This window comes from Lissotriton vulgaris, chromosome 9, assembly GCF_964263255.1.
Source record: "Lissotriton vulgaris chromosome 9, aLisVul1.2, whole genome shotgun sequence".
Lineage (NCBI taxonomy): Eukaryota > Metazoa > Chordata > Amphibia > Caudata > Salamandridae > Lissotriton > Lissotriton vulgaris.
The window spans coordinates 139,755,938-139,782,418 of NC_141697.1; the positions used below are offsets into that span (position 1 = coordinate 139,755,938).

The 26,481-nt window shown below is 42.9% G+C and overlaps 2 protein-coding genes across 5 annotated transcripts in view; one reads left to right on the plus strand and one right to left on the minus strand.

The window, feature by feature from the left end:
• GANC (glucosidase alpha, neutral C) overlaps positions 1-23,913 on the minus strand; it is a 460,990-nt gene extending 437,077 nt beyond the window's left edge. The window contains exons 1-2 of one of the 3 annotated variants that reach the window (XM_086937212.1): positions 23,853-23,913; positions 7,121-7,303 (exon numbers count right to left, since the gene is read on the minus strand). In XM_086937212.1, coding sequence (XP_086793338.1) covers positions 7,121-7,149 — 29 coding nt within the window. In that variant the 5' untranslated portion in view covers positions 7,150-7,303; positions 23,853-23,913. Of the gene's footprint in view, positions 1-7,120; positions 7,428-23,852 lie in introns of those variants that run through there. The other 2 variants (XM_086937211.1, XM_086937213.1) reach the window with 2 other exon arrangements.
• An 899-nt stretch (positions 23,914-24,812) lies between these two features.
• TMEM87A (transmembrane protein 87A) overlaps positions 24,813-26,481 on the plus strand; it is a 209,056-nt gene continuing 207,387 nt past the window's right edge. Inside the window, exon 1 of one of the 2 annotated variants that reach the window (XM_086937214.1) lies at positions 24,813-24,956. In XM_086937214.1, coding sequence (XP_086793340.1) covers positions 24,837-24,956 — 120 coding nt within the window. In that variant the 5' untranslated portion in view covers positions 24,813-24,836. The remainder of the gene's footprint in view (positions 24,957-26,481) is intronic. The other variant, XM_086937215.1, reaches the window with a different exon arrangement.

Consider the following 26,481-nt stretch of genomic DNA (forward strand, 5'->3'; position numbering starts at 1 on the left):
TTTGTTTTCTTGGCTTGCCTCGCTGCTCGCTTTCCTGCATCTATTCCGCCATTCCTGCCTCCCTCCTCCTAGGACCTACCTAATGGAGGCCGCAATGCAGCGGCGTAACAGGCGCGCTGCTAGAGCTCTGTCTGCTCATGGACTGCACCTAGCGCAAGGAACCATAGCCCTCTCGCCACTCACCAGTACACCACCACCGAGTTCTGAGCCCTGGAACCCGGACTCCGCAACAACAACTGCTGCCGCACCTCACCTCGATCCACAGTTGGGCCTTTCATTTGTCAGCACTGTCTCTTCTCCTGCTAACCTGGAGCACCTGCACGCACAACGACCAACGCCACTCTAAGCACGACTGCCTCAGAACAACTCCACTACCTCCTGCTCAATGCACAATCACTCTGCAATCACGCCACCGAGATTTGAGACATCATTACTTTCCTCACTCCGACATCAACTTCCTTACTGAGACCTGGCTCAACTCTGCATCAATGCCCAAGATCACCTGAGCAACGCCTGAAGGCTAAAAGATAGCACACTGAGACCAAATCAACAAGCACAGAGGAGGTATTGCCACCATCCACAAAGAAACCATCTACTGCACCACCACTGCAGACGACACCACCCCTATCAAGGAACACCTTAACTTCAAACCAATGGCAAAACCACCATCACAGGCACCCTCCCCTACAGACCTTCGGGAACTCACCCCAGTTTCTGAGATTCCATCCCTGAATTCATCACCCCGCTCGCCATTGACTTCCTCGGAAAGCTCAATTTTCACCCTAACGACCCAAACAACTCCAATACCACCAACTTCCTTAATAACAAGAACAATATTGGCCTCACTGAAATAGTCGTTGTAAAAACAAATTAATTAGGAACAGGTTTAACTAAAGGACAAGACCTGACATTAGACAGCAAAAACTATAGATAAACACTGTGCATGGTACAAAAATATATAGGTTTTATTTTATTAAAGAAGTTTCTTTCTAGTTAAAATACAAACATTTTTACAAACATTTTTACTTTGTTTTATGTTTTTTCTGTGTGTATGCCTCCACTATACATGTGATGGTTAATCTACATATACAAAGTAATATACAATTCTGTTTATGATACAGTTCAATACATTTCAAAGAATTTCATTATTTGGGAACTGTATGGAAGCTATTTAAACACACTGATGGTTGTAGTTTAAAAACATGGCTAAATGTAACTACGCGCGTTTCGGCTGAGGGCCTTCATCAGGAAGCCATGCAAATGTCCAAATGAACCTATGCACACAAAAAAATAGTAAAGCATGTCAGTGTCAGTATATTGTCCTAAATATTTACATGTTAAAAACAAAAAGAGAAACATATAGTGCATTTATACAGTGACAAAAACAGGGGACAACAGTGTCCTATGAATGCTCATGCCTGTCCTACTATTTACAATTATGTACAATGTCTAACCTGTTCTGACCAGTATCTACATTATGTACAGAATACTTTGATGTAAATCCTAATTGACTGTACTCGTGAACAACTTCATGTGATCGTGCATAGCAGTTCGTTTCGGGGTAGAAAGGATGGAACGGGGAGACACATGATATGGAAACGGGGAGACACATGATGTAGGGGCCAGGAAGGAGAAAAAAGAAAAAAAAGAGAGGTAGGGGGGATGAACAAGAGGGAGGAGGGGAAAGCCGTGGGGTTTTTTTTGTGATTGGAAGAGGAGGACAGGGGTGGAAGGCGGGAAAAAGGGGAGAGGGGAGGGGGGGAAAAAGAAAAAGGAGAAAGAGGGAAGAAAGGGAAGGGGAAGGGTTATGGTATTACTTAGGAAACAGCATGATACCTTGGTATAGATAGTGCAGATTCTCACGGAGACAAAGGTCAAAATGATCCGAGGGGTGTGTGGCAGACTTTCTTGAAATACTGAAGAAGGATGACAGATAAAGAGATAGGTATAAAGATGTTAATAAACCAGATAGTAAAATAATGAGCGTCCCTAGTAATGGAGAGGGACTAGAATTAACTAGGCATTTACCTGTCTTAATGTGCCATAGAAGGTCTAAGGTGTGGATATTGAACAGACAGATTATCCGTGTAAGTGGTCCTTGGAAAAAATGCGAAGGGTCATACGTGGGTTGGAACGTTGATTGTTACAGATCAGGTGCTCTCATCAATTGAATGGTATCAATGGAGCCTGAGTGCAAAAATGATGAAGGTGATAAAGAGACCGGGTCATAACCATCTCTATACTTGTATGGGATAGGTGCGACAAAGGGACCCAGGGGTGGATAAGTACCTGTAATAAAAAGTTCCGCTTGCCTTCTTATGATGGAATGTTTTGAACTCTGAGGATCCAACCAGGTTTTGGAGCTGCCAGGTACAGAAGGGCATGTGCACGGCCGTTGTTAACTATAGTGTAACATCGTGCACGGCCGTTGTTAACTATAGTTTAACGAATGCCTCCGACTTTATCGTTTTTCTGGCTCTTAGATTCCTTCCGTGCAATTACCGCCATGACGGCACCCGTCCCGTAGTTGCCAGCGTCCACACAGACGCCGACAGACTCCAACATCGGAAAGTACACGGATATATTTCAGCAGGTATTTATTTGCCCTTTAAACTTCAAGACACGGCCTTTTCTAATAGCGTGTACAGCCGCTTTCAGTTCAGCTCTATTAATTCTGCCGTCATTACTGTTTTTGGCACGTAGACTTTCCCTACATCATTCCTCTGATGACGGCACTCGCACAGTAGCTTCCAGCTTTTCCATCACCGTAGGACTACCTTAACAGGTACTTTTCTGTTCCATTCAACATTACAAATCAGATAGTGACTGGGCTTTAGCTTGTTAACTATATTCTCATCACATGCCCTTCTGTACCTGGCAGCTCCAAAACCTGGTTGGATCCTCAGAGTTCAAAACATTCCATCATAAGAAGGCAAGCGGAACTTTTTATTACAGGTACTTATCCACCCCTGGGTCCCTTTGTCGCACCTATCCCATACAAGTATAGAGATGGTTATGACCCGGTCTCTTTATCACCTTCATCATTTTTGCACTCAGGCTCCATTGATACCATTCAATTGATGAGAGCACCTGATCTGTAACAATCAACGTTCCAACCCACGTATGACCCTTCGCATTTTTTCCAAGGACCACTTACACGGATAATCTGTCTGTTCAATATCCACACCTTAGACCTTCTATGGCACATTAAGACAGGTAAATGCCTAGTTAATTCTAGTCCCTCTCCATTACTGGGGACGCTCATTATTTTACTATCTGGTTTATTAACATCTTTATACCTATCTCTTTATCTGTCATCCTTCTTCAGTATTTCAAGAAAGTCTGCCACACACCCCTCGGATCATTTTGACCTTTGTCTCCGTGAGAATCTGCACTATCTATACCAAGGTATCATGCTGTTTCCTAAGTAATACCATAACCCTTCCCCTTCCCTTTCTTCCCTCTTTCTCCTTTTTCTTTCCCCCCCCTCCCCTCTCCCCTTTTTCCCGCCTTCCACCCCTGTCCTCCTCTTCCAATCACAAAAAAAAAACCCACGGCTTTCCCCTCCTCCCTCTTGTTCATCCCCCCTACCTCTCTTTTTTTTCTTTTTTCTCCTTCCTGGCCCCTACATCATGTGTCTCCCCGTTTCCATATCATGTGTCTCCCCGTTCCATCCTTTCTACCCCGAAACGAACTGCTATGCACGATCACATGAAGTTGTTCACGAGTACAGTCAGTTAGGATTTACATCAAAGTATTCTGTACATAATGTAGATACTGGTCAGAACAGGTTAGACATTGTACATAATTGTAAATAGTAGGACAGGCATGAGCATTCATAGGACACTGTTGTCCCCTGTTTTTGTCACTGTATAAATGCACTATATGTTTCTCTTTTTGTTTTTAACATGTAAATATTTAGGACAATATACTGACACTGACATGCTTTACTATTTTTTTGTGTGCATAGGTTCATTTGGACATTTGCATGGCTTCCTGATGAAGGCCCTCAGCCGAAACGCGCGTAGTTACATTTAGCCATGTTTTTAAACTACAACCATCAGTGTGTTTAAATAGCTTCCATACAGTTCCCAAATAATGAAATTCTTTGAAATGTATTGAACTGTATCATAAACAGAATTGTATATTACTTTGTATATGTAGATTAACCATCACATGTATAGTGGAGGCATACACACAGAAAAAACATAAAACAAAGTAAAAATGTTTGTAAAAATGTTTGTATTTTAACTAGAAAGAAACTTCTTTAATAAAATAAAACCTATATATTTTTGTACCATGCACGGTGTTTATCTATAGTTTTTGCTGTCTAATGTCAGGTCTTGTCCTTTAGTTAAACCTGTTCCTAATTAATTTGTTTTTCCAACCACTGTATACATCCCGAATTAGGAACTCTAGTCGGGGATACCCCTTCCTTTTTTTGCATATATACTCACTGAAATAGTCACCAACCGCATACACATAGCAGGACACACACTCGACCTCATCTCAATGGCAAGCAAAAACATCAAGTACAGCCATGTTACCCAACTCACCTGGACAGACCATGCCATCATCCACTTCGCCATCACAGCATCCACCGTAACAGACACCAAGCCACCCAGCATGTCCCACTGCAGCTGGAACAAGGTATCAGAGAGCCAGTGTACCGATGCCCTCAACATCTCCCAGCCTGACACCGCTGCCGAACAAGAACAGGCTATCAAGAACTTCTCTGCCTAGATCACCAATTGCACTGAAAGAGTCGCCCCCGTCAAGGCTACCAAACTCAAGAGATTATCCAAGCAGGCCAGTTGGGACACCATGGACTGACAACCATTAAACGCAACTGCAAATGACTTGAAAGGAAATGACAAACCAGCAAGGAACCCACAGACTGAGCCAGTTTCAATACATCCCTCAACCAATACCACCTACGCCTGAAAGAGACAAAAACAGAGCACACACCGACCAAATCGAAGCCAGTTTGAACCACACCAAAGAACTCTTCAACATCATCAGAGAGTTCTCCAACCCCTCGGCCACCGAAATCATCATCACCCCTTCACAGGAACTCTGCGACACCCTGGCGGACATCTTCCATGACAAGAACTCCACCATCTAAACAAATTTCAAACCTCGACCCACCGCCGCTGACAATTTCAACCTCCTTGCCCCTGCAGATGCTAACCCCAACCACCTGCAACCATCTCATCACTCAAGACTCCATCATGAACTCCATCCACTTAGGAGCTCCCACAGACCCGTGTTCCCACCAAATCTTCAACCTCTGGAGCAAGATCAGCAATAAGCTCACCGCCATCTTCAACACATCACCACGGTCTCCTTCCCCGACGAGTGGAAACACACATAAGTCAAACCACTTCTTATTAAAAACCTTCCGCCAACCACAGCAAACTCAAGAACTACCATCCCATCTCTCTGCTCCCCTTTCCCGCTAAAGTCCTTGAAAAAGCCATCAACCGCCAACTCACGGAACACCTGGAGAACAACAACCTTCTGGACACCATTCAAACTGGATTTCATACCAACCACAGCACCGAAACCACCAAGATCACAGCCACTGACGACATCAGAACACTCCTCGACCATGGAAAAACGACTGCCCTGATCCTTCTTGCCATCTCAGCAGCGTTCAACACCTTATCCCACCACAGTCTTATCAATAGGCTTCACCAAATTGGAATCTAGGGAGACTCCCTCAAATGGATAGCCTCCTTCCTCAGCGGAAGAACCCAGAAAATCCACCTACTACCTTTTCCCTCTGAACCTAAGAACATAACATGCGTCGTCCCTCAAGGCTCGTCTCTCAGTTTTACACTGTTCAAAACATACATGACCCCCTTGGCCAACATCGTCGGAACCCTGGACTAACATTCATATCCTATGTCAACGACACACACCTCATCTTCTTACTATCCGAAGATCCCATCCACAACGATGGCCAATTTCTGCAAGTGCATAACAAGTGTCGCAGACTGGATGAAGAACAACTGTCTAAAGCTCAACAGTGACAAAACTGAAGTACTGATTTTCGGGAACAACTACTCCCTGTGGAACGACTCCTGGTGGCCTTCCAAACTAGGACCTTCACCCACTCCGACAGACCATGCCCACAAGCAAGGCATCATCCTGGACAGCAATGTTCACAATGAACAGCCAGATTAATGCAGTCTCCTCTGCATGCTTCCTCACGCTGTGCATGTTTCGTAAGATCTTCAAATGGCTCCCAGTCAACACCAGATGAACCGGCCTCCTGAAGAGACTGCAGACCATACAGAACTCAGCAGCCAAACTCAACGTCAACTTCCCTAAGCGGACCCACATCACCCCCCACCTCAAGAAGCTCCACTGGCTCCCCATCCAGAAGAGATGCCAATTCAAGATGCTAATCCACACCTACAAAGCCCTCCACAACCAAGCACCCGCATACATCAACCACTGCCTCAATTTTCACCAACCCTCCAGACACCTGAGCTCCACCTCTCTCACTCGCTCTCATTCCCCACATCCACCGAAGCAACAGTAAAGGACACTCCTTCTTCTACCTCACAGCGAAGTCTTGGAACGACCTCGCACTTCACCTCTGGACCGCATCCTCTCTGCTGGAATTCAGGAAATGACTCAAGACCTGGTTGTTCATTTTATCCTAGCCGCACGCTTTTCATAGCGCCTGGATACCCTCACGAGTGATTAGCCGCGCAATACGTCTGATTGATTGATAGTGATGATTTTGGTAGTACGAGTATGGGTGCAGCTGGTATTGGTCACGGTTCTGTTGGTTGCAGTATCTGTAATGTAGTATTGATAGGTGTGATCAAGTGCCCTCATATTAACATTTGTACATCTGATACATGGAACGCCTAGCTGCATTTTGTTTTCACATCTGGGCGGCCAGACCCCAATACGCATGGGTAAGGATCTCAGAAAAGACATCATTGACTGTGCCAATAGCTACTGTTTAACTATGATTGGGGGGTATTATCTGTGAGGGGAGAAATTGGCGGCCACTTAAACAAAGATGCCGGACAGCAAAAGTAAGTAAAATAAATTCCAGTGTGTTAAATCCAGCCTCCTCAGAGCAACAACTGGTATTTACCTGACTTCTTCGCTGCTTACTGGGTCCATAGCGAGACACCCTTTTTTTCACCTTGTTGAACGGAGTGTGCTTTGTTGCTTTTCTGCGAAATGCAGGCAGATGTAGGAGCAAGAAAGTCCCTGAACATTCCAACTCTTCCCAAGGCAGTATTGAAACGTAGTTCTTCTGTAAATAATGTTGGAGCTGAAATTCAAACACAATAGGTCAAGGAAATTGATATGTTGAGACGGAAGCTACAATATACAACACGCTTAGTCTACTAAAACCCAGACACAAGATAAAATGGACTGACAAATGTGGCCTAGACAAGTACAATGGCATTTACAGCACAAGAATGAACTTTGGAGCTCGTAACCCAGAGCAACACAGTGTAGGAGCAGCGCTAGGTTGAACCTCTTCAGGCATGCATTTTGTGTGATTTGTGTAGGGCAGGCTAAGAACTGGAGTGTCTAAATACAGGCGGCCCTTTCCGCGCCTCTGCTGTAAATGACACAGCGGGGTTTGGGAGGAGAAAGACACGGTGCCTGATACAAGCACTCGGGATACTTACAACCTTTGACCTGCTTCATGTTGTGGGAGAGGTCGGCTTTGTCCTCCCTGCTCGGAAGTCGACCTCTGGAACCTTATTGCATAATAATACTGTTAGGCGTCTCTGTAGCTTTACTGCAGCTGGTGAGTGATGGGTGGAAGCAGATGCTCAGGAAGAGGGCAAAGTTGTTTATATTTGTACAAACTGTAAATGAATATTCCCATTTTAGATGTTTTGGGGGCAATTCACAAAGGCACATAAGACTACGTAAAAAGTGTACTGTAAGTGTGCTATTTTACATACTCCAAAATGCCTCTGTGACTAGGTCTCAGTGTGTTCTCGCATGAAAGCTCTTCCCTGCTCATTTGCTTTGCTGACTCACAGAGCCCTATCTGCAAACAGAGCAAGCTAATATAAAACTTCTTCGAAAAGAAGTAACTAGTCTTCAGAGTCTACCCTTTTTAGGGAGATGGTATTCTATCTAAAGCTCCTGACCCTTACATGGTAAGTCACAAAATGCTGAATCATTACCTCTAGAGAATTCACCCTGGCAAATTAAACCAATTGGTTACCTTAGGTGCTAAAGAATGCATTTCTGAAAGTGTCCAGGCGCTAATGGCCTGCAGATCAATAATAAACCAAAGCAGGAAAGATTTTCAATATGTGGATATGCGATAAATATACATATAATAAAGCATATAAATATTAACCATATGCACAGTCAGTGTTTATCCTGAAGTTCTGGCTTGAATCCAGCCCTGATCGACACACAGTAAGATACCCGTCATCTAAACAGAGCAATGGATGGTGCAAATGGGATGAATTTATATATTGTGTTGCTCATTTGCAAAATATTCATGCAGTTAAAGAGACCGACAGTTGAAACTGTAAAGATAAGAAATGGGGATAGTAAAATGGGGAGTTTAAGACACCAACAAAGAACGAATGAAGCGGAGTAGGAAACAATGGGGCTCAGTGTACGTAAAAGGCAGATTGCTAACTTATCTCCTAGTTCTTGAGTTTCTTCTGAACACGAGGAGATCACATTCTCACTTTTAACTCAGATAAACATAAGTCATGCAAGAAAGAATAACAATCCAAAAAACAAGTAAAATCAAGGTAGTAGCTTTCTGGGTAGTTTTAATACTGTGAAGGATTGTGGGTGCACTGGGGCAAAGAGCCAATCCAATTCAGTATCTAAAAAACCCAAATATGTCTTTGTTTTTGTTAAGGGGTATAGTAATGTATGGTGTGTTTAATAGGACCACATTTAGCGTTCTGGATTCAGGTTTTGCAGCGTTGGCCAACTTGCAAATATTTATTATGCAAATAATGGCACTGAGGCGCCACATCTCTGCTGTTTGCGAAGGGAACTAAATCTCCCCCAGGCTCTCGGTGTGGTAGGATTTAATAACATGCTAAGACACTACCGAAGAAGGAAAACACACCATATCAAATATTTGAAACATCGAATGACATGAACAGATGAGTAAATAACATTGACTTGTTTGAATAAACTCAGGCTGGGGTTGAGGTTTTGAAAGCTGCTCAGACTTACAAACATTTTGGCTTGCTGTACGCCGCAGTATATGTGTAGGCTGAGTCCATCTAAATGTAAATGTAAATGTAGGATACTTGTAAAGCGCACTGTTACTCTACCCGAGTGTCCTGGCGCTGTAGACCGCTGGGGAACCCGTCCTGGTTTTCCCTGTGAGATGGTCCCTTTCTGGGTATCTCCAGGGTGAAACCAGGCATCCCTGGCGTCTGTGGGGGGGGGCGTTGTGGAGATGAGGTAAGCTTAATGCCCAGAGTTGCCGAGTGTGTTCCCTGGTTAGAGTAGGCACTGAGGCGAGAATTATCGAGTCCTTTGACCCTGGTCCAAGACCCTGCGGCGTCGGGAATTGAACCCTGGTCCCGGGCCGTTCTCTGCTTACAGGTCTGCCGCCTCTAGCCAGTGAGCCACACCACTCCACCACTCTATCTACTGGTTTTAAATATAAGGTTGGGGGAGGGGCCGAGTTCCAGGGGGTCCCCTGCTGCACTAATTTTAGCTGGAAACCAGTCAACTTGCTAGTGGCCCTCTGAGTTAGTATTGTGTCTAGGAATATACAGGTGATGTATTCTACTCAAATGTAGAACTTTACCCAGTGTGTTAAAGAGAATATGAGGGGGCCTAGTTGCTGAAAATTACAACAGTCAAGTGAGGAGTGCTTTGGCTGAGCACAAAGAGATGCTTCAGTGAATTTCCCGATATTCGGTAATTGAAATATAGTTGCCCTGGCTCCTTTGGTTAAGAAAGTATCCATGTTCACTGAAAAGTTGAAATGTACCGCTAGGTTTCTGGCAGGGAATGTTGTGATCATTATGGGATTATATGTTAGTTAGGCAGGTGGTAAGGAAGTAGATTATTTGGAATTTGGTTGGATTTAACATCAATGAGCAATCTGCTACCCAGTGGCCGTTGGCATGGCGCATTTTGAGATCTGAGCCTGGATACAAGGGTTCAAAGTAGGAAGTAAGAGTTAGAGTTAGAACTACTTGATAGTGGATCCGGTGGTACCAAGGTTGTTTAAGGAGGCGCGTAAAGTGGAGTGTTAAACATTATTAAAGCCAGCAGAAGGGTTGAGTAGTATGAGGACAGAAGATACGATTATAAGGAGGAGTACATGGGTTATAAGGTTGGATATACAGGTGATAGCGTTTTTTGTGAATTTCAACGCCCTGAATTCAGACAGAAGGGATTCTAGAAGATTATGAGTAAAGAGGACAGAGGTGAGACGATTAAAAACTAAGCATTCATGAATTTTAGGGAAAAATAGAAGAGATGGCACAACAAGGCTACTGTGTCAGCAGTACATTATTTTATCGGCAGGCTGTTTTGAAACGGTTATTAGAGAGGTGTCAGAATGGCTACAACATGCAAGCAGAGGGCTAGAGATTAGTCATCTGGCTGTAGAGGGGAGACACATGGTGTGCATAAGAGTCTGGCCTATCTGAGAAGGGATATTAACTCAGTGGATGCTACGCGAGAGAACTGGGGAGCGCGATAAAAAAAGCCTGATGTATTGGTGAAGTCTTGGATGATGGCATTAATTTGAGAGAGGCGTAGCTAGGATTGTTCTGGTGTTTGACAGGGTTAACGTGCAGAAAGTACATTAGGTCCAGAGGGTATTCAGGGAATTGTGTAGGCCTCAAAATATCCTGCCTTTAGGATTTCTTCCACTTACAGAGGAGTGAAAGCATTTTGTTTTTCAGGTTTTTGATGCTGGCAGGGATCCAGGACTGCTCCTATTCAATTAGCTAGATAAGTAACAGGTGCCCTCTGAGTTCTAAGGCCAGCTTTAGGACTAGGATGACCACAATAGAATAGTCTTTGTAAATCACAGCCCCTTCAGGTTTCCATGTTAGCCTGTTAACCTACCAGGACCGTAGCAGCTCACTGCCTCTCGATAGAAATTGTGTCAGTGTGAGAGATTTGCACATCTGGAACTTGCAGGATGATATCGGTGAGGAAACATGGGCAGGTTATCATCTACTTTGCCACTGAGGCACTATACAGTCGTTGAGGCAGGTAGGGCTTGGTCTAGTTAACTTTGCCAAAACTACTCACAAAGCAGTTACCTTCAGTGATGACCACCTTACGTTCATCAGTTAAGTTAAGCCCAGCTATCATTCTTCCATAGTTTTATTTCTAGGAGGTACTGATGTATGGTCAGAGAAGCATGAGGTAGACAAATGAGATGAAAATATAACTGTGTGTCATCCGCTTTTGTGTAAAATGTCACATTAAAACTTTCAATCAGCAGTGCTAAGGGTTGAACATACACATTAAGCAGGTATGGGGCAGGGAGGATCTGTGTGGGGTACCATATTCGACACCGGAAGGTGATCTATGCAGACTTTTTTTAGTTAAGTGGGAACATTGTCCACTGATAAAATGGTGTTAAATTGGGGGGGTCAGGGGACTACTCACAGGAGAAGCAAGAAGGTGGACCAGTTGAATTGGGAGAGGATCAAATGTGGAGACCAATTTGCAGCTTTTTTAAGCTACTTAATTTGGCAAGGAGGTGGGACTATCAACAAATCCCAGACTGATGAAATGAGGATGGATTCAGAGAGATGGTTGGGAGTTTGAACAATGAATTTCCAAATTGTTTTTTTTGTTATTACAAAAACTAGCAAGCTTGTCACAGCCTTCCTTGTCTAGATCTGACTAGAGATAATAAAGTAGATAGATTTGTTTGTCAATTGTTCTGGATATATCTTTTTATTTACAGCTGTTTAAATTTTTATAGAATAGAAGGCCATACATTGCATTGAAACTGCCCTTGTATAAATTTTATTGGACTTTGTATTTGTCGCTGAAGTTGCGGTCATGGTTCCTGCGCCAGGCTCTCTCTGTCACAATCAAGTGGCTGTCTTGAAAAGCTTCCATGGCTCTAGTCAAGCCCCTTACGGTCCAGCATTTACAACCATGCTCTTCATAGTACGGGATGGATATTAAGGGACTGTTACTCATGACGAGATGAACACTAAGGGCTGTGCATCTTAATAGGGGATGAACGATAAGACACAGCTTCAAGATAGAGGGTAAGCAAAAAATAAATAAAGTGGGCCAGATGTACAAATAATCAATGCACAAAAAGTGGTTATATATTGTGTGCTGACTATTGGGGAATGTATTTTGCGACTCTACCGCGGTACTGATATGTCAGTTTTCATAATCCTCATTCAGAGAGGGTCACAATCTACCTACCTCATTACTTTTCACTTTTTGTGGGGTAAGTTGCAAATTGTGACTCGCTCTGATTGGATTCCATCGCAGGGATAGTGGCCTGCCTGTGACCATATTTAAATAAAGTATTTTCAAGACAATTCTGCCAAACAACCTATTTTCTTTACTTCACCAAGGAGATGGGGTTCCTTTGAGGAGTCGGTAAGCTACCAATGGTTTGCTACAGAAATTGTGTTACAAACCATTGATAAATACCATAACGAATTGAGGTTTGGAAGGGATGCTCTAAACAAACCCCATACAAACAGCGATCTGTTATGCCCTTTTTAACCCATTTTGTGATTCAGTAACCTGTGACTGAATCGTTAAACGGGTTAGTACTTTGAAACAAATGTACATTTGTGGTTGAAGGCCATGTGATTTGGCGGATCTGAAATGTCTTTGTATGTCAGTCTGGCACTGCGCCTCTAATAGAGGAAGAAAAACAGAGGCTGTGCTTCAGGGTAGGGAATGGACAAAAAGAGACAATGCCCCATAACGACTAATAAGCAACACACAATAAGGAGCTCTGTTTCACAATAATGGATGATAAATACAAGACTCTGCCTCATAGCAGGGAGTAGGCTACAAAGGACAGTAACTAATAGGAAAGAAAGAAAGAAAACATTAAGACTGTTCTCCTATTAGGTGATGAAGAGTATGAATGAGAGTGTGTCTCATATTAAAGAAACAAAATAGGGGGCTCTCAAGTGTGTCAGGGCTTTTCTTGTAATACACACGACTTACATACAAACCAGGCTTAACTACATGCAAACATGAGAACACTAACCCCTTAGAAGGTGTATGAGTTTCGGGCTCAGGGCTTAGAAATCTAATATTTTGAATGATGTTAATGGTATGTGTGAGACCTCAATATTACTTTAAGACATTTTCAGAGCTGTAAATTGCCATTAGTCATGCTACCAAAACAAGAGAAGTAAAATGTTCCATTCTCTGAAAAGGTGCAGGACTACGCGCAATGATTAAAACTACATGTGGCCTTGCACAACTCAGCCTTAAGGAAGTAAAATGGCCACATGTGTCTGCTTCTATGTGCTTCTGTTACAGAATCCTGCTAGTGTTCTGGAGAATGGTGATAAGGGAAGCTGCAAAATTTCTCTTCCCCGCTCCATAGAAAATCATTGGAAGACAAGGTATAAAGAGTATCAAGGTTTTGGGTGGGGCAGATATGATAGAGAACATGCAGAAGTACCGCTATCCGACTGCACACCCGAAAGGATTTCAAGGGTGTGCAGAGGTACTTACCTGGCTCGACATATAAACAGTTGGGGCATTCTAATAGCCACTCATCCAATGCAATACCCACGAAGTTGAAAACAAATATGTAAATATCAGGCGGGGCTAATTTAATGGAAAGAATTTAATGGCGAGAATAGGAATGTGTGATGTCATATTTCAGGTAGTTCTGATATTCACCTTGCTTTATGACTGCTGAGATTACTGTTATAATTACCATCCCTCTGATACATAAGATTTATGTACGAATAGTGCATAATAAATAACTTTTATTGGAAAATGATAACAAGTGTTCGTTTCTGTTGCTTCTAGGGTCCCCATGGAGGATCCATATTCATTCAATAATGCAAATGAGAGTTACTCTAACAGGGTAGTCTGATTCCTAACACTTCTTATCTCTGTGAGCAAAGCACATTGCGGTGAGGAGTGAGAAACACTTTCCCTATCTACTTTTCTTCAAAGAGTGTATGCTACATATTCTTTCTCTTGAGGCTTAGGAAATGTACCCAGGTGTGCTCCACAGAAAAGTTGGGTTCTCAAAAAGGACTATTTATCACCATAGGGAATGAACTAAAAGTGACTGTGCCTCCTAATAGCATGAACAATGGCCCATAAAAGACTGTCCCTTTCAAGAAAGACTAAATAGAGGATAGTGCTGTCTAATAAAGCTTGGAACATCAGAACCATGCCTCTTGACTACAAAGATTACAAACAAGGGGCAGTGACTCGTGAAAAGCAGCATATTTACAAGTGTAAATTCATATTTTGTGTGAAAAGCAAATGTGAGTTTACAGTCGTAAATGCAGGTATTAGAGCAGCCAGGTCAAACTTTGATGTGAAAAATACCTTTTGAATTGGGTTATAATAATTGACTTATGTCAGCTTCATCGAGCATAATTTGCTTTTTAGATTTTTGTAGGTTTGAACATTATTACCTTTTCTATGTTTTCGGATTATTGATATGCTATGAAATAAAGAAAGTTTACAAAGTTTTAGTGTAACCGAAATAAAAGGCATTTTGATACTGATACTGAATAACAAAACTCGCAGGGTTACTCAAAGTAGTCAGATGTCACAACTGCTCTATTTACAGTGCATAGATGGCTATACACTCAAAGTCCCTCAAACAACAATTTGCTGAGTGGTAGCAATTATATGTTCATCAGAGATTACCAAACCCTAGAGTTATATTTTGGCAGGTCAAACCTGCTAAAATTTAACATGGGGAAAAACACTAAGCAAATTTCCAGAAAAGTGGAGTGTGATGCAGTAATCACCAAAACAAAACCAAAGGGGATGATGAACAGAGTGTTGAACATTGCAAGCAGTGACCCCCAGTCAACTGATCTGGGTTTAATCCAGCATCATTCTTTAGCTCACTCCGCCACCCCAGTTGAGACATAGCCATATGCAAATCAATCTGAACCTGTGCCTAATGGGAGCAGTCTAGCCCGATCTGCCAAGACATGTCTTCCCTGCACCAGAAACAAGCATCCTGGGACCGGTTTCTGGCCAATCAGCCATCATCAGCCAGGCTAGCTTGAATCCAGTGGCAAAGTGAGCAAGGGACCCACTTCTGGGCATACACTGCCCACTTAGGGGGGGATGATGGACGGAGTGTGGAACATTGCAAGCACTCACCCCAGTCAACTGATCTGTGTTTAATCCATCATAATTCTTTAGCTCACTCCCCCACCCCAGTTCAGACATGGCCATATGCAAATCAGTCTGACCCTGTGCCTCATGGGAACAGTCCAGGCCGAACTGCCAAGCTATGTCTTCCCTGGACCGGAAACAAGCATGCTGGGACCGGTTTCTGGCTAATCAGCCCTCATCAGCCAGGCTATCTTGAATCCAGTGGCAAAGTGAGCAAGGGACCCACATCTGGACATACCCTGACAACTTAGAGCGAACAAAGCAAAACCAAAGGGCTGGACTGTTCCCATGAGGCACAGGGTCAAGACTGATTTGAATATGGCTGGGTTCAAACTGGAATGGCATAGTGAGCAAAAAAATGATGGATTTAGGCCCAGATCTCTGTACTGGGGTGAATGTATGACATTGTTCTGCATTCTGTCCCTCAACTGTTGTTTTTGCTTTTGTCACCCCAAGTGGGACGGGTATGCCCAGACGTGGGTCCCGTGCTCTCCATGCCACTGGCATCAAGCTATCCTGGCTGAAGAGAGGTGAAACCCCGAAACCGGTCCTAGGATGCTTGTTTCCAGTCCAGGGAGGACCTGGCTTGGCAATTCAGGCTGAACTGTTCCCATGAGGCACAGGGTCAAGACCGATTTGCATATGGCTGGGTTCAAACTGGAATGGCATTGTGAGTAAAACAATGATGGATATAGGCCCAGATCTCTGTACTGGGGTAAATGTATGACATTGTTCTGCATTCTGTCCATCAACTGTTGTTTTTGCTTTTGTCACCCGAGTGGGACGGGTATGCCCAGACATGGGTTCCGTGCTCTCCATGCCACTGGAATAAAGCTATTCAGGCTGAAGAGGGGTGAAACCCCGAAGACAGTCCTAGGATGCTTGTTTCCAGTCCAGGGAGGACCTGGCTTGGCAGTTCAGGCTGGACTGTTCCCATGAGGCAAAGGGTAAGACCGTTTTGCACATGGCCGGTTCAATCTGGAATGGCACGGTGAGCAAAAACACGATGGATTTAGCCCCAGATCCCTGTATTGGGGTGAACGATCTCTCTCTGTACTGGGGTGAATGTATGACATTGTTCTGCATTCTGTCCATCAACTGTTGTTTTTGCTGTAATCACCAAAATCAGCATTTTACAAGACTGAACTCGTTATGATACATTATTGCACCAGTTAAATTATAATTAGGGTTTCAGGTTTAATAGTATTTATTTTATGGGCATTTTTGTCTGTATGTATCCATATTTATTTTTTGTTTATGTTATCTGTATTTAGCCATATTTATTTTGGAAAACAGGTAGCATTCATTATAATCTCTAGGATACTGGATTTCAACAGGTACGATAATTATCGTATCCCACAAAAGGTTATGCAAAACAAGGGCCCAAAAATGGCAAAGAGGACAACTGACAATTTTGGTGGTTGTCCTGCATCTGTCGAAATCTAAATTACCCTGGGTTTTTTATTATAAAGGGTATACACAAGGGTCGATGGTTCTGACTAAGGGATGAATAACAAGGGATGAGCATTGTTTACACATGATAAACTAATGGGCTGCTTAATTGGGGATGAACATTAAGAACTGTGCTTTCTAATAAGAGATAAACAATAAGAAGGGCCACTGGAATTATGTGGTTTTGTGGAGTTTTCTGCAGAATTTTGAATTTGCTTCATTCGCCCCATAATCCAACAACCACTGCATAATCTGCTTTTAACAAAAACAATTGTTTCTAGCCTAAACTTCTCAAAACTACTAAAGACATGGCATTAAGTGCTGCTGTGCAGTAGAATACCATTCGCAAATGTTGACTAATTTGGGTTTTCTTGCTGCATAATTTAATCACCCCTGCCGCATAATTAGATCTTTCCCTTCCCCATAATTCCAGTGGCCCTGACAATAAAGGATTGGGACTCCAAACAAGAGGAAAATAAACATTTAAAATCTGTGCCTCCTGGCAAAGAAGGGATCTTTGAATACAAGGCCTACTGCCTCTCTTTCTCGCTTTTTAGGTCAAGCCTTGCGCAGCGCGCAACCGCTGCTCTGCGAGACATGCTGTATCTGGTATGTTTGGTTGAAGAGCCACCCATATTTCCTGTCACTGTGGTATTTACTCTTTTTTAATATATATTCATGTTCGTTGATGCGCACTTTTTCGGTTGAGCCTAGCGCAGCGTGCATGCTCTGCTCTATGGGAGGCTACTTGTGAGCAATTTAAACTTCTTTGTGTGGGTTTGACTCCTCCCACATATCGGATTGGCCTTTGTGTATATCTTTCAATAATAAAAGCACGCAAATGGCCAAAGGCGGGTGCATGTCCCACCTCTTTTGCAAATGTTCACTCCCACAGCATTTTGCTTGCAGGAGCAAACAGGGGCGTGCAGGGTGGCAGCTGCATTCCTTGTGTGTCAGTTTACAAACAACGCGCCACGCTTTTGCTTGTTTTGCCCTTAAAGCACGAGCACATCGCACACCACTCGTGGGATGTGGGTCCCTGGACGCTGTTCTTTAATTTAGGCATCATATGCTACTGGGAATACAGCAAGCTCTTTCACGTTTGCTTTTTTCACCCTTAAAGTGCGTGCACATTGCTCACCACTCACGGGACGCTGTTCTTTAATTTAGGCACCATATGCTACTGGGAACAAAGCAAACTGAGGCCGACATCTGCTGCTTCCACTGGTTTTTCGGGCTGCTCTACAACTAAGAAATGTATCTTGTGTTGGTTGTGCCTATTTCCAAGCAGCCGTACTCAGGCTTGTTAAACACACCCTTTGAACTTATTGGTGAGTCTCCTGTTGTCTCTGTGTTCTCTCGGAGTTGCAGAGCTTTTAAAGGCTGATTCACGCGCTCACTGAAGACAGAAAAAAAACATATGGAAGGAGAGCAGAGGTTGCTGGAAAAGAGACGACGAAACCGAAACCAATGCTAAGCACACTTTGTTTAGCCCAATGTCTTCTTACGTACCACTGAAGTGTTATTACTTCTGTAGTGTCCGAAAATTATATTAGCTACCGGCAAGTACTGTGGAATATCAGTATGCGTTTATCTGTTTACGGGGGTAGCCAGTTTTTTACGATTTCTTATTGTCCAACAAAAGAAAAACATCTTTTAGTATAAAGGCTTCAAAGCCTATGTTTTATTTATTTGAAACTTCCAACGCATCAAAGTCAGTGATTACAAGATCGCTAACGTTACTCCAGAGCAGGGCGTGGTTGATTGCTTTTGCCGATGTGCATCTCTCCAGTATACAAAGTATCCACTGGCTTATTCTGAAACAGAGAAAGATTTGGAAAGTGACTGGGAAATATTTGCTTCAATCTAATACGAAAACCACGCAGTTGCGCTGTTTTGTTTAAATCACATTGCCAGCTTCATTTGATTTATTTCAAAATGTATTTAGGAAAAGCAAGTTGACATTTTAGCTTTACAAAGAGAGGAGGCGCATTCTAAATGCATTTTGGGGTTTGAGAGGAGCAGGCCGGTGATTTTTTTTTCTTTTGGGGGAAGGAGGGATAGAGGAAGCGAGGGTCAAGTGGCTCCACCCCAGCTAGCACAGAACTGTGCAGACGCCAAGGGGGGGACAGCCTGACATGTCGAGCATGAATTTTAAAGCAAAACTGGAGCAATTATTTTTATCTAGTTGTGGGTGGATAATAATTTTGTATAATGAAGTGACTGGTGGCCTTTGGTACTTTCAAAAGTAGTGAAGTAGAAATGAAAACGTAAACGAGTAATCTTTCGAGCTCTTTGTGGCTTTTGGTGACAAACCTAAATAGTTGCCACAGCAGAACAAGCCCTTAACATAGTCTCTAGGGAGAGAATCACATAGCACCTATGCAGTTATGTCGCAAACGAATAGAAAAGAGTATGCAGTTTGTTCACAAGTAGCTCCTGCATCAGTGAAACATATAAACTCATCATTATATTTTATGGAGGTTATTTTTCGGTATCAATGTTCATGGTATTACAAGCATGTGTTATGGTCAATGACAATACAAAGCAATAACAGGCTGAGCAACACATCAACTGATATATGCCATTTTCTTTTATCAAGAATATGTGCTGCATTGCCAACCATGGCATGCCAGCACTGGCTGATTGCCTGCCTATCCCAGACCTAATTTCACAGTTTCTCTCGCTCTTCCTTATTCCCTCTTCCTCCCTTCCTTATTGCCCTCCGTAATCCCCCGACTTCTTTCCTTACTTCCTTCCTTCGTTCCTAACCCTCCCTCCTTTTCCCTCTCTTCATTACTTCAACCATCTCTTTCCCCCTTCCTCGATTTCTCCTTCCCTCAAACTCTTCCTTCCGATTTATTTCCAATGTCCCTTCTGCCTAGAATCATCTATGTCTCTCTATCTTTCTTCATTACCTCTTTTCCTCCTTCTTCCTTCTTGCCCGTCTTAATCCCTCTCTTCACTCTTTAATCATATACCCAACTTTATTTCCTCAACCCTTATTTCAACTTCACTGATTCCAGTCATTCATATATCACCCTTTCGCCTTTCACCTAGTCCTTTCTTTTTTCTTCTTGCTTTCTCTCCTATCCTTTTTTCTCTTTCTCTTCCTCACTCAGTCTTTCCTGTCCCTTCCTCTCTCACATCCTCTCATCATTCCTCTCTTTCTTCTCTTAATTCCTTACTTCTTTCTTACCTTCCTTACCTTATTTCTCTATCACATTGATCTTTCACTCAACGTCACACAGTTCCACGTCACACATTTCCATTCCACACTACATAATTCACCAACAAACCGCATAATTCAACTCACCGACACAATTGCATAACACCACATACATCCAATCCAAACCACATATTTTCAAATCATGCTACAAAATTCAACAGCACACCACATAATTAAACTCCACTACATACTATTCCACACCCCAAAATACCATTCCACATAATTACATGCCATCCCACACACTCCACATAATTCCAATATGCACAATACCACATAATTACTATCCACATATTTCAACTGTATACCATGCCACATAAAATTCAACTACACAAATTCACTCCACACAATTCCATGCCACACAATTATTTAACTAGCAATTCCATTCCAACTCACAAAATTCCACTACACACCACATACATAACCTCTACAACACATGGGTAAAATACATTATCATTTACAACACCAATAACTTACTCAAGCAAATGAGAGAGCTATTGCATTCCTTTTTGGATCACAAAAGTAAAAAAGGCGCCTGCGTCATTTCACGTGGTAATGCATGCACGTGCCTACAAAATAATGTGGCCAGTCTTGTTCATTATAACTTTTCAACATGCTGCACAGCAGCCACACTGCTCTACAACATAGCTTAAAAACAAAGGCCAAGCCAAAACCTCTGTCTAAGCACTTATAAGGACCCAAAGGCTCTACCTATTGGCTATGCCAATGCTTGTTTTCTTTCACTCTGCTTGTCTATCGACGCCGCACTTTATATTTATGCTGCCTTAACTTTCCCTTCCGTTGCTTCCTCTTTGTTTTTTCCCCTCCCTCAACGCGTTCGGAGCCCTCCCCTACCCTCCAAGCTCAAACACAGCTCTGGGGTGTGAGACATGCTGTATCTGGTATGTGTGTTTGAAGAACCTCCTATATTGGCTTCTGTTAGTGCCCTTCTTAAATGCCTGCTTTTGTTTGGTGGATATGGTAAATTAGTCCCACCTTTTGGCAATTTGGACCCTCCCAAGCAACTGCCCCTGTTACTGTGGTATTTACTCTTTTTTAATATATATTCGTTCCTGCACACTCTTTTTTCCTTTCCCTCCGCTTCTTTATCAGCATGGCTTCACAGACTCTGCGCTTTATGTTTCAGGGATGTGGAATTCCTATAGCCCAATGCCTAGGACATATTGTTTTGGGTCAAGGACAACGAGTTTTCATGTGCATTTTGTCCTTGGGACAAGTAGGCCCAACCCCCTACAGCACAACCCCTTTGGCTGCCAGATCAGTGCCACAGTATGGAACAGGGAAGGGCATTGTCTGCAGTTATGGTGATATTTAGGTCCATATGTTAATGCTGTTCAAACTTGAATTCATGGCTCATTAATGCAAAGTCTTTATTATACGGGTGAGCCTTCTAAGTAAATGTTGTAAGCTCCAACTGCAGTACTGACAGTGGTTCCAGTAAAAAAAATTGCACACACGTTTTCAATGTTTAGCAATATGAGGTTATGTAAAATGCTCCCACAATGCTCTCTGATTAGATGCAAATATTTGCAGAAGCTTGAAAAAGCAAGATTGATTATTTCCTTTCAAAATATAATGTTCACAAAAAAATGCAAAAACCTTTCACTTAACTACTGTAAATTTGTAGGTACCATTTCTTTGCGGCATCATTTAGTAAAATATGTTGATGTATGATAAAATATTCATAATGGAACAATCAGTGTAACCAGTTTTAATACGATTATGGGAACCATAAAAATAAAAAAGCATTGGTAAAGCCAGGAGGTCTGAACTTGTTGGTCAGACTTTTGGTTTTGGCAAGGCTTTTGTAAAACCTTATTGGTGTGGGAGCTGCAGGCCCGTGCCATTATAACAAACATTGGCAAAAGCAAAAATTATTTTGGTCTCAAAAAGCACGCATTGCCACAGTAGTTCCTGGCAATGAACAAAACGACTGTGTGTCAATATGTTCCTTGTGAAAGAACAGAATTCTGTGACTCACAGTGAAGCTAGCTGATAGACAGAGAGAGAGACAAATTTCTAATAAACACAAAAGGTCATGGCGCATTTATGAAATAGTGATAGTCTCAAAAGGGCACCCATGTCCTTGCATTAAGATCAGACATGCAGCTTTAATGAATTCACAAGACTTTACAGAAGTAGGTCAAGAAATAGAAAATATTTGTGAACTGCATTTTAGCACGAGCAAATGTGCAGGTGTAGATTTGCTCATGTCAAAATCTGAGTGTTTGCAAGTTAATTTTCCCTCTACCTACTTTTATCCCAACCCTGGAAGAAGTTTTATTTCTGCCATTGTCCAATCTTTCCCAGTATGGGAAAAGATTAGAGAAGAGTTGGTGAAAACCCTTAAAACATGCAAGTTAGTATGTTTGCACAGACTCAAAAGGGCATCCCAACCCTGGAACTGTTGCTTACCATTACCTTCAGCCCCAGTATGTAGATCTACGGAAGCTTGGCAACATAAGGGAATTTCTAGTATTCAAACCCTACTATGGGAGGAGCCCTGACATAACCAGAGAGGCTATTTCAAAGCTCTTTTATAATGAGATTGCAGCCATTATGTGTCGCCGCATTACATTGCACAAAAGGGACAAGTGGACTTTGTTGGAGGACAAGTAGATTTATGAAGCAACCTGCCCCATAGACAAGTAGATATTTTATTACATTCTATACTCCTGATGTTTATGCACCCCCTCACTTTCCCTTCCATAGCTGCCTTTTTCTTTTTGGCTTTCCCTCTCCTTCCATTCGGAGCCCCCCTCTACCCTCAAAGCTCAAACACAGCTGTGGGTTTCTCACGGTGGAGAGTCGACGCCGAGACCTTGCACTGCAAACCCCCCGCCACCAGCACTCACCCATTGCCTGCCTGTTTACTTCAGTGGTGGCATGTGCAGGTCATTAACTCTTTCCCCCTTGCAGCACTGGGAAACTGTTTCCGCTATCAATTTGGACAGTTTCCTAGACCATGTATAACTGTGCTTCGGGGCAGCACTGGATTCCATTCTGATGCCACCCGAGGTCTGCCTACCCCATAGCCTAAGATACTTGCAGTCTACATTAAACCTCTTGGTATCACTGGGAATAAAACCAAAAGCATTTGGCCTCCAGGAAAATGTGTGCACTTAGCTGTCAAATGAATGAGATTAGCGAGCCCCACTCCCAGAGATTATGTTCCAACAGACGACCTAGTGCGATAGAAAGCAGCAGAAACTTGGGCAGGAAGTTGGCACTTACACAAATTTGCAACAAACCAACTGAAAACAGCGTATGGGACAAAACCAAATGTAGAACAAGTATTTGTAATGCCATTTGTAAGAGTTTGAGCTATTGGCATTGTAAATGACAATTCCCTTTATTTATTTTGTCTTGAAATCCTGAAAGCTGCGTTAACAAGCACTTTGTACTTATAGTCACTGCTTACAAGCAGCAAGGCTGGCAGTAAAAAGAGGCACAGTTACTTCCAGCCTTGCTTCTCGTAAGCAACGACTAAAGTATAAAATGCATGTTCATGCAACGAATGCAGATTTTCAAAACATATAAATAAAATACATTGTCTTTTACAATGCCAATAGCTCAAACTCTCGCAAATGGGGAAATCTATCCATTGCATTGCAAATGCTTGTTTATAAGGTCACGGAGAAGACACTTGCCAATCAAATCTGCGCTGTAAAGTATGCAAACATTAAGGGTTAGAGAAAGTATCAGGTGTTAATTAAACTCTGCATGTTATAAAAATATCAATGCAATCTTAATAACTTTATACAAAGTTCCTTCAGAAAAATAGCCAGACAATGAATGTGCAGCACAATATACCAACCTCACACCTCCCAGTCAGGAAGCAGAGGGACGGCACTGAGGTACTCAAACGAATTAAGAAAAGAGGAAAAAAGACTTAGCAAGCCAGTTCCACTGCTAAGTGCAAAACCATTTTGTAAGTACTACGGTTATCCGTTTTCGCCATATTACCGCCGAGTGGAGTGGGTTAGAGAAAAGCGGGAGGAGAAAGGTTGCTATTTTGATTTCTATTCTGTTGCCTCAGATTAATTTTTCCGAAGCATTGTATCGCCTGATTACGAAGTAGTGAAACGTATCGATGTTCTTTTCAACGTGCAAACATTCCTAGACTGAATCAAAATATATATAGCACAAAATTAAAAAAAATCTGCAGTAATCTAAAAATAACGCTAAACTATGTATTTTAATCCGATTGTTTTAATCGGAACGTGTGTTTCAGTTACATGACGGGACATTCGTAAACAACCATACAAATGTACTGAGGACAGCTTCCTGCGAAAGGGTTACTCCGGCGTCTAAGTCTTTATATTCCGCACAATGTATGCTAATTTGAAGCATCGCAGTACATTTAAAGTACTATTTTAGCATTTGTTGTGGCACACCCATGCCAACCAACAAAACACATCTAAAACGTCTGCCACCGTTCAAAATAAAACTTCAAGCGTTTTTAGGAAAATATTATTGAGATAAAAGAAAATCAGAAAACTTGTAAGTTAAAAAAATAAAACTTGGTAGCTCTTACAAGTATTTCAATGTATGTTTTCATCCGTAGTGCCTTAAAAATCTTTCGTTTAACATACATCGTATAAACTACAAGAGTAGCTTGTCCAAGGTGGCCGCCGTGTTAGCTATAATAGACACGCCTTCATCTATTTCTACACTCGAACCGTCGCGTAGGTCAGGCGGAAGTACACATGTTGCCCTGGAGTGGGCGTAGTCTTTGCCGCTGCCTGCGTCCATCGCTCCTCCCCCAGGAGGCGGAGCAGTGGTGCTGTCATTCTTCACCATGGCTGCACGCAGCAGTCTGTGCTGGCTGCCAGCTGTTTTTCTTCTACAGCACCTTTTGCTACCCCCGTGCCCCACCGGCGCTGCTGAGGTGTCCAAGTGGAACGTTACGGTGCTGACGGTAAGGGACAAAGGGTATGGGCACTAATGGAGGGCCATCAATGTGCACACAATGCTCACTTCTTCAGGCACTTGGGCAGAGTGAAAGACCCATTGAAGCAAATCCCGAGGACTAATGAACCAGGCAGTGGAATGAATGAAGGGCCAAGGTAGACGTCTCAAAGACGTGGGGACCCGCCCTGCTGTCCCCTCCAACCCCCTCCTCAGTGCACAAATGGGTGTACCAGAGGCAGGGAAACCACTGGGGCCTTTGTAGGCATGGGGGTTCGAGGGTGTAGTAAGAGGTAGAGACTGTAGGACATCCCCAGGCACAACGGAATGGAAATACCGCCTGCTTCAATAAGTGTTTTTTTTCAAAATCTCCTACTTTACTGTTCTAAAATTTTGGCATGTATGATATAGAGAGAAGCAACCTGAATCGAAACCTTAGTGGGCTGATAAAGCATTCATTTTTTAGAAGAGGGTGCACTCCTAGATCACAAGGGTGCTGGTTAGACCACAGAAACGAGCATAATGGTACAGGGAGAGGGAGTTAATTTTCAATTGGTTCGTGAAGTTCGTCATGATAGTTGAGGGATAATGAGGGAGGTCTACGGGGAAAAATTCAAGGGGGCTGATGAAGCGGAAAGTGCAGTCCCAGGAATCAATACAATCGCCAATTGAGAAGGAATAGTGTGTAACATATATGCCAACATTTAGAAACACCAGAGAGGGGAACCTGGAGGAAAAGATCAGGGGAAATTAATTTCACAGTTAACTGACACCCAGCTGGAGGAATTTTCAAGAAGGAAAAGGTAAAATAGGACGATTTTTGCTTAAAAGTATATTTCCCACCTAAACCGGGAGTGTTGGCATGTATGGCGTAGGGATCCAATGCAAACATAAAGAGATGATGGACAGAGCGCTGAAACTTTTCAGACACTCGCCCCAGAGTCACAGATCTGGGTTGAATCCATCATCATTCTTTAGCTACCCTTCATCACCTCAGTTCAGACCCAGCTATATGCAAATCAGTCTTGACCCTGTGCCTCATGGGAACAGTCCAGGCCGAACTGCCAAGCCATGTCTTCCCTGAACTGCAAACAAGCATCCTGGGACTGGTTTCTGGGTGGATCCAATGGACACAGCACAGTAATTGTGGACCTGGCAGTCTGCTGGACGAGGATACTTGTCACAGTGTGGTTCAGGATATGCAAGCAACCCCAGCAAAGAAAAGGATCTCGCAGGGACCTTCTCCATCTTTGCAACACCTTGCTCCTGTTAGGCGTTGAGCAGTGCATACAGTTGAAGTTCGGAATGTATAAAGGAAAATTCCTCTAACGACTTCCCTCCTTGAGCCTGTTGGGGCCTAGAAAGTACACTTGGCCAGACCCACAGTTCCTTCTGCTTCATCTCACACCTTCCCTACTATAAACTCACCCTTAGTTCACTTTACCTAAACTGCTAATCTCATTGCTTCCACTGCATCATTCTACTACTACTACTACTACCAATGCTAACCCCCAGTGACTCAAGGACTGACTGTA